Source organism: Ptychodera flava, chromosome 22, assembly GCF_041260155.1.
Source record: "Ptychodera flava strain L36383 chromosome 22, AS_Pfla_20210202, whole genome shotgun sequence".
Lineage (NCBI taxonomy): Eukaryota > Metazoa > Hemichordata > Enteropneusta > Ptychoderidae > Ptychodera > Ptychodera flava.
Window position 1 is genome coordinate 112,858 of NC_091949.1, and position 9,643 is coordinate 122,500.

At 39.2% G+C, this 9,643-nt stretch overlaps 1 protein-coding gene across 2 annotated transcripts in view; it reads left to right on the plus strand.

The window, feature by feature from the left end:
* The first annotated feature begins 269 nt into the window (after nt 1-269).
* LOC139122415 (steroid 17-alpha-hydroxylase/17,20 lyase-like) overlaps nt 270-9,643 on the plus strand; it is a 32,536-nt gene continuing 23,162 nt past the window's right edge. Inside the window, exons 1-3 of one of the 2 annotated variants that reach the window (XM_070687790.1) lie at nt 270-389; nt 7,367-7,553; nt 8,963-9,136. In XM_070687790.1, coding sequence (XP_070543891.1) covers nt 7,388-7,553; nt 8,963-9,136 — 340 coding nt within the window. In that variant the 5' untranslated portion in view covers nt 270-389; nt 7,367-7,387. The remainder of the gene's footprint in view (nt 390-7,366; nt 7,554-8,962; nt 9,137-9,643) is intronic. The other variant, XM_070687791.1, reaches the window with a different exon arrangement.

Below are 9,643 nucleotides of genomic sequence, written 5' to 3' on the forward strand. Positions count from 1 at the left end.
AAAATTAGTTTGGATCACATTAGTTATTTTATTTGAGGTCGTTTTACACTATACAATAACGGGTTAAAGAAATCTTTTTTCCAATGAAGGGACGAAACATTATTATTCTCAGCTTTACTATTCAGCATTCGTCAACGATGGCTAACCCCTTCCTGGTCTACTGATACGTGTTAACGGAGCCCTGTCATTTATTGACCGAGTTAGTAATATATGCGGATAAACATGTCGCTGTTTACATTTACCTGACACGTGATCAGCAGTACCAGCATTCTGAACACGACCCTAACAAACGGCCATCGATCTACATGCCAAAGGTCAGTCTGATCTAGTTCATTTCGACATCGCACAAAGTTGAAATCCCTACAAGGAGAGAAGGCGGCAAGTAGAACGTAAGTATGCATTTTTGACTGTTGGATTGTTCACTACATCTCGTTAATGTTGTCGTCCGACTAATGTCGTGAAATGTGAAAAAAGCGAGTGTAGTCATTGTGAATATTTCACCTCCTACGTCTACGCTATGAACAGTCCATCAGTATTTAATATGTAAACTTTAATAGGATATGCACATTAGACCTAAAACGGGGTCATTGGCTCCACCACGGTCACTTCACAAGTGGTGCAATTCACCCATCACTGTCAAATTAGCATATACTTAAATCTTTACAGATCATAATCTTACCGATGTTACGCTTCATTGTCTGTCGTGGGAGCCCTTGCGTAGAAGGAAAGTCTTAAAATAGACATGGCAGCGTCACGGTACATTTTTCTTTTCTCACAATCATGCGTGTCCCTTGCACTACATAAAGTACGGAGGTGACGTCAAATGCACAATTGCAGACGGCGGCCTACTTTTTAAACACGTTTTACGTCATTATCTAGGTTATTGTATAATGTATGCTAACGCTGTGTTCAGCGAGTCCTTCATCAGACGCCAGGCCAGGTGGGTGGGTGCGTTGTACGGCAAACCTGGCAACAATACCCTCACCATCACTTTGATGTTTGTAATACTGTAAATTTTAGCCCTTTCGCTACTACTTCTTTGAATCATGCTACTACCTCCATGTTTTAATAGAGTCACTCCCTGGCACGAGACAGGTTCAAGAGGTAGAGAGACAAACCCCTGAACTTTGTCAAAGTTACGGTGCGCATATTGCCTGTACATGAGAATTTATACGGGGCACTGTTTGTTAAAATTGTCTTTTCATCCTCGGCCGCCATGTTTCATACCGCATCGTCACGACGGAGTAATTCCGCTGTCGATAATTCCTATTGAACAGATCTAGAAATGTGTGACTGAGATCAGAAAGTGCCAATTTGTCACTTATGGTGAGACTCTCCTGTTATTCCTACCGCTACCAGGTGAGAAACACTAGTACTCACCAATAAATGCTGAGAACTCTGTGGCAGCCGGATTCTCACCAATGATAGGTGGAAATTCCCATCGTCCACTGGTGAAATTTGTGAATTTCAATACCTCTTACCGAAAGACTCCGTGGCGAAACTCTTGAAAATGCTACCCAGCTGTCATTCTTGTCAGTTACATGTTAGACTAAAAATGCTCACCATGGCGCGGCGAAACTGGACATTCTCACTGTTCATCGATCACACCAAGGATAATTATCACAAGGCAATCATAATGTTGATGATTTACCAATAAAAAGCTTTCAAAACTCAACCATGTGACGGTGAGTTTTTTCACAACCCTGTATTGTTCGTCTTTTTTTCAACTTCGACTCTCGAGTATTTTATATCAGTTTGTATTTTACAAGACGTTCAAGGATCATTTTTGTGGCTGCATGAAAAACAGCCACAGCACTACTCTGTAGAAAGCTGATTGGATTCTAATAGAAAATGAGAATAGCTGGTCTTGAAGGCGATTATTTTAGGCTCACCTAAGAAGAAAAAGCTGCCCTGCGGGCCAATGAGTAGCGAACTTGAGCCTTTATAGAGTCTAACACACTGCGCATTTCGTCACTGGCCTTGGGACGTATAGGCACTCGTTACATTTATGAGACAGTGATAACTTTACTGAAAACCAAGCAAGTTGTTTTTGCAATACGTTCACGGTCACACAATGAAGCTTTGCACAGTTTTTAAACATCGGATATTTACTGTCAAGTATCGAAGTTTGACGTCCGGCATATCTCTGTCATGCATATAGAGTACAGAAATGGCTTGCCTTGTATCTTAGCACGTCCGGTCTGAAAAATCGCTGATATTTACCAGATAAATACCGGCGATTGAGAGACTCTAATATCGATAAGAGAAATTTACAACAATTATGTATCTTGTACCTAGGCGTGCCGGGTCTGTGAAATCGCAGAATCTAATCAGACCCTAATATCAGACCCTAATATTGATACTAGACGATACCACACTTGTCGGAGATTTCACCACCTTACAGATCTGGCTCAGTCCGACATCAATTTCTTATACTTGCTGAAAATTTTCGGATTCGAAATTGGAGAAAACTTCACGGGATTTGAGCGTGCATATTGATTCGTAGTCCTTGTCTGCCACACGCATGCGCAGAATGCAACACGGCCGTCCCGTCCAAACTGACCAAGGTATTATTCCTTTTTCGGATGCACACAACCCCCTTGATATGAAAAGATGATTGCAGTTGCCAGTCCCTCTTTTCTAATCTAGGGTATATGACTAAATCAACAGAAGTTTTCATCGTGTGCAAATCAACAGTGGTCGAGGGGCTGGAGTAGTAACATAACACTGAATCACCGCTGTGAAGGCTGATAGTATTAGTTCGTAATTTATACTTATAATATTACTTTGACGTTATACAACAACGACACCAGTCACAATAGATTATAGGTCACATTTATGATAAGTTTTGTCAAACTCTATTTACAGAGATGGATGACAAAATTAGTTATATATAACTCTGCTGTCAAAAAAACTTGTGTTATAGGAAACAGGGCTAAATTTTGGAATATTGAATTAGAAAGATTGCGGAGACGGATGAGGGAAGAAGTAAAAATGTATCTTAAAACTACAGGGAATAGGTCAAGTAAGAAGCGTCTCAGAACAGATTTTCTTAATGCCAGGCATCTGTTTGACAAAACTCTAAGAACGTCAACTAAGTGTGCACACGAGAAACAGTTGCAAAAATCAGTTGAAGGCTAATATTTCGAATGACCCATAGTTTATGGAGTTAGTTAAATAAATTTGGGCCCCCGTAATCGTAAAGTAATTACCGTTGAGGTTATTAGCAACAACGGCGATGTTATTTCCGATGAGATCACGGGTCTTGAAAAGTGGAAAGATGATTTAAGAGACTGTATAGGGCTTTGATGCAGATACGAATGTTGATAATATTTAGTGAGATGGAAGTAATAATCTAAATAATAAAATCACACAAGAGAAGGTTGAAATTGTCACATCCAGTTTACAAGTTGGCAATTTGAAACCAGTCTAACCTGACAGAATTCCATAAAATGTTCTTAAGAATGGTGTCACTTTTATATTTTTTCGTGCATCATTTCAGCTCTGTTTCGATAGTGGCCTCATGCCATTTATCAGATGCAAGGCTATTATATTACCTATTCCGTAATTCCCTCAACGATCTTAGAGTTTCACTGAATTACTTAGGAATAAGCTTAGTTTAGACTGTTTACAAGTAATATAGTGGTGTTTTGAACAATAGGGTTATGAAATATTTAGACCATGATAATAAATTGTTAGTTGATGAACAAAAGGCTTCCGGAGAAGTAGAAGTTTTCAAAACCATGTATTCATATTATCATCTATTCTTCGAAACAGAAAAATCAAGGTCTTCAGACACGCTATAGAAAACATGTCCAATCTTTCCGAAGCAAGGCATACGCCAACAGCACAGAATTATCAAAGTATGTCTGTCACTTGAAAACTAAGGACAAACCATTTGACATATCATGGTCAATCCTATCGAAAGCAAGTAGTTACTCAAATTGTCAAAGAAATGCAACCTTTGTCTTACAGAGAAGCTATTCATAATCAATGCAGATAAGTCCAACCTCTTAAACAAGCGGTCCGAGTTGGTCTTAAAGTGCCGACATGAAAACAGATTTTACTTGTACATTCAAGCTGAGTTATGGGCCTGAACAGTATTTGAAAGTTCAGCTATATCTTTTCTTGCTTAAGTCAGATCAGACACTCACGCGTCGTATTGAAACAGACCGTTTCCAAGGGCTTGACATTGAAGACCGAATTTGTGAATTATGTGACTTGTGTTTACCAGAAACTGAAACCCACTTTATGTTATATTGTAGAGCTTATGTTCACCAAAGGAAGCTGCTATTTGATGGAGCTACCGAGAAACTGGTAGTTTTGGTAGTTTGACAGAATCGGAAAAACTGACATTCGTATTTTAAAACTGCTGCAGACAATTAGCTCATTTTATTGAAACGGCTTATGATATACCGACACCCGTTTCTTATCACCAATGTTAATACATTCTGTGCATTGAGTTTTAAAGTGACTTGGTACCACCACTTACTATTAGTCGTTCAGGATGGTTCTTCTTAACTTTATAAACTACAAACGTCCCGTTGACCTGGTAATGTATTACATTGAATGAAAATGATTATTGGACCAGTTTAATGTAAGATTGTAAGCCCAAGAGGGCTGGTTGCACGACAGTTCTTTTGGTGTCATGCACAGAACGTCAATCTTTGCTTTCTATCTCTGTAAGTGCAAATGTTACTATAATGAATGAACCATACCATACTTCGTACCTAACCGTTTCTCGCTCTAAAGTCAGTCGCCTATGCAACCACTAGTTTCAAGTTACGCGCCTATTGAATGATGAAATTCTTGGCTGGTATGATGTATTTCAGGCACGTATGAACCCGTCTTGTAATTCAAAATCACAAAGCAAGCATATGTACATGCATTTGGAATGGAATGGAATCTCTATATACCTACGAGTTTGAAATTTGTGAAATGATGAAATTCGTGGCTGGTATGATGTATTTTAGGCGAGTATGAGCCCATATTGAAATTCAAAATTACACTGACACCCCTATTGAGTATTTCAAAAACGTACTGACCCCCCCCCCCCCCCCCATCATCAAAGTCAAAAGCAGGGTGGCCCTCGATGAATCCACTAGTCTCCCCCCCGGGCCGTGGGAATTGACCAGTCCCTAATATAGTTTGTTTGATTTTGGAGTAGCATCATAGGCTAGTAGTCCAGCTATTGTGAGTCAATGTGGTTTTAAAGTGTCGGGTTTCTACTATAGTCTGACCATACGGCTGGTGAGAATTTCGTTTCTTCTGAGTGGATAATGAGAATTTGCAGTCTCAACGAGGACTAATGAGGTTTTAAAGAGTCAAACCATGGAGTGGTAAGAATCTAAAGTCTCTGGATGAGCGGTGAGAATCATGAAATTCACTGGCGGATGATGATAAGTTCCTCTATCATCGTTGAGAATCCGCACGCTTAAAAACTTTTTTACTGATTAAATAAAATCGATGCATGCTCGGGTCTAACAAAGCGTACGTGAACTGTTTTCATTGGGGGAACAGGGTGATCGAATTTATTGTTTACGCAATGCGTAGGGGTCTCAGTATACAGCCAGTAACAATTAATTTTATTTCATTTCTTGTTTCTTATCATGAGATAATACCATTCTTGACCGTGTAAGCGTCGACTGTGTAAGTTCTTATCATAACCTCTGGCGCGACACCAAGGGCAAAGCCCTATATGATAGCATTGTAAACTTACGCATCTCTTCACGTTTGTAAGCATTTCTGGTAGGAAATTCCTGTATAACCTAAATTTTTACTTTTGCTTCTGTAGTTTGAGATGTTTTACCAATAATATTCCATCATACCGAAAACACGGTCGACACCCTTAAACTTCTATGACTAACCTGGGTGGCAAAATCGTATTTAAGGTGCCGAGAATTCGGAATGGTGTTGTGCCTGTCACCATATCCATAGAGCTTAGATCACAAACAATGGGAATTTAGGTCGTCGGGTATGAGATGAGGATAACCATATTCTTAACACCAAAAAAATTTCAGGTAAAGTGTTAAACACCAAAAACCTTGACGTGGTTCATAATTACAAACTTATCAACAATAAACATATCGGATGCTTAATTATTAATTATTAATTATTTATTAAATTTGTTTTCTCCTAAATGGAAGCACCATCTAACCGTGACTTGCGCTCTGACTTCACCATTGTGCGATGAAAAATATTATCATATACCCATGCCCATATTGCTACATCCTAGTGACGTTCGCCGTAAAATATCAGCCGTGATATTTCACGGTAAACGTCGAGATATGCACGATGAACGTCATCAGTTTTAGAGCTTTCCCGAACTACATTAGCAGTTTGTTGGTAAACAACGTAAACAACAAAATGGCTGCCGCTCCCCGCCTGCGAAGCGATGTCGCCGACGTAAAAACTTGAAGGGCTTCGAGGAACACTAGTATTTCTGGTTGCAAAATACGGGAATATCACGTTGAGTCTTGAAATTTTTTCCCATGGTATTATTTTGGTCAAGTTCTAGCAAACATTCTGCCGTTCGCACGGCGCCGGCACTGTGCACGGTCTCAACCGAACAGGTAGTGAGCGCGTGGCGTGACAGCGATGTCGCGCGCGCGACAACTGTTGACATGGCAACTCGAAGGGTAAACTAACAAAATGGCGTCCTCTCCGCGCCAGCTCCGTGCCGTACGACGATCGAAATCAGGATAGATTTAAAAGCTGAGCAGTTTTTGATCGGGTACAGATGTAATAGCATATTGCACCTTAAAATATTCCTGCTGTATGACGATTTTTGTATCCCGGTGTCTTTCTTCTGGGTTTCATTGAGATATGGACGACTTGCAGCGATGTCGCGCGTGATTGTTGACATCTTCGTCGAATACTTTATGAATGAAGCCTGTTCACATAAACATTCTGATATTTATGCGCAAGGCGTAATAAAGTAAGGCCTCAAAATTTAAGGTTTTTCGTTCTATTAGTAAAAATTCCCTAAAATTATGGGCATGGGTATATGATAAATCGGTTATTACCCAATATCGCCTGTTCCTTGTGTCGTACCAGCATTCGTGTCATTTGTGCTGCGTCAGACACTCGACTTCGTCTCGTGTCTGACGCAGCACAAATGACACTCATGCTGATACGACACAGGAACAGGCGATATTGGGTAATAACCTCTAAGAATTGACCGCTGAAGTGAAAACCGGCGCAGCTGACCCGGTCAAATAAGCGTTTCAACGCAATGCACCCCTTATTCTCACAATCAAATAGACTGAACCACATTTAATGCACATAACCTCATCCCTGTGAATTTCTCTGGCTTGTCCTTTAAAATTAATACTTTGTAATACAGCTGTCACATTATTGTTTACAGAGAAGGGGATCATCTGTCAGAATGGTTTCTTTAACATTTGGAGTGGTTCACAGCTTCCTCAGCAGTCCAACCAATGTGTTGTTGATGCTAGTACTGATGTCAGTTATAGCTGCACTATGGAGCATGCACATACCTGCCGGTTTTCCTCAAGGACCGAGAGGGTTACCGTTCATTGGAAGCTTAGTGGGTCAGTTGGTCGTTAATTCTCAATCCCGATGTCACCAAACCACATTTTATAAATTGTCACATTTTATAAATTGTCACATTTTGTAAATTGTCACATTGACTATGAAGTCGTCTTAATGCCAAAGCAAATTATGTGAATGAAAATACGGATAGTTTTCAATCGGATTCGAACCCACAACATACGGCATCAGTCGCCTAGCTGAGAGGCCAGAGACAGAACCAGTCGGCTAAATCTCCACTCCCAAAAAAGAGTGGTTCAATAGCCGGCTAAGTTGTTACATATTTCTGACTGAGACCGCTCAACACGTTGTAGAGTTTGTGAAGCACTCACGCACGCATGCTCACTATCATACATCGCACATACACACTACATCGAAGCGAAGAAACGAATTTCATCGCTTTAACTGGGCGAACGATAACCTCGGGGACAATTCTGTCCACAAGCAGTGTTACCAACCCAGGATAGAAAATACGGATAGTTTTCAATCGGATTCGAACCCACAACATACATATAAAGGAGAACGCAATTGATGTCAATGATTTGGTTGTTACACCTAGGAAGGTAAACAAATTGTTCACTTTTTATGACAAAATAAAAGGCGGCGTTGATGATCATTGTGTGATAAATAGATACTGGCTTCAACAGTACTTTTGTACAAAATTCATCAGTATTGAACAATAAGCGGTCTCATGCCCGCGTTTCAAATTTCCTAATTATAAATTTTCCTAATTATAACACTTCCTACAATTTTCGACGGTAATCTCAACTAATATTACATGAGATGATAAAAAAGCTTATTTTGAAATACTTGTAAGTCAAAGATAACACAAAAAAGTATCTTTTTAAGTGGTCTTACCATTAAAAAGGAACCTGACATTACTCTGTGCCGATAAGATCTTTGTGTAAATTTCGTTTATCAAAATGCGTGAAGTATTTCCCATTAATATTGTGTTTGTTTGTGAAATGCAAATTTCTTATTCTTCTCCGAAATCATATCAAAATGAATACAAATCAACGCATCAATACAGTATACATATGGGTGATATCAAAGCTGATGTCTAAAAACCGAATGTTAGTCGGGATCGAACTCATACATTAAACAATTATGTACGCAACGCATGTTGTTTTCAATGCTTATGTTGGCGTTTCAACATACTTCGGGGAACGAATAAAACATGCACTTCTTTTAGAATACAAATTTTGAAATCATAATCTAATTTATCGTCTTTGAAGCTTCCAGTGAATACTGAATGGTTCCAATACACCTATCTCACATATACTTTGAGGGTAATATGGAAGTAGCGTGATGCTGGACACAGCTTCACAATAGACACATCCGTTATTGGAATTCTTTTGTGTCCGCGAAAAATAAATCCGAGTACAATGCTTAATCATCCATCTCGTTTCAGCTTTCGCTAAGGATCCTGTGTATACCTTAACAGACCTCGCCAAGAAATATGGCGATATCTTTTCCGTAAGACTTGGGATGCAGAGAATTGTTGTACTCAGCAACATTGAGGTTGTCAGAGAAGCATTGGTAAAGAAACAAAATGCATTTGCCGGAAGAGCTTTGGTTCATAGCCGTAAGTCAGAAAATAGAAACAACTGGTCTACAAAAATAAAAGTACTTCGTATTATCTCGACAAATTTTGCAAAATTAATTTAACGGAACCAATCATATGCTTCGAATTTTCTACGGTACAGATATTGTTCAATACCTTAGCTCGATCAATCACATACTTCGTAATATCTTTACAAAGATTATTCAATTAATTTTATACAACCGAAGACATGCATGTTATTATCTATGATTATATTAAACAACTTCAATTACAGTGAATTTCAAAATAGCTTGAAATTACAATGTGCTTGGGTGATTAGTAAAACGTTTCTGGCGATAGAAAATAACGCCAAGTGCATCTATTTCAAAGTTCTCCTTCGGTAGATTTTGCAACAATTTAACCCAATACGACGTCCACTGTTTTCATTTACAGAACACGTTAAGTGTAGGAAATACCAATCGTTGTACCGACCTGTACAAACCGCACAGAGAAAAATCCTATCGTTTGCGTTTTGTGCAGTTTCATAGA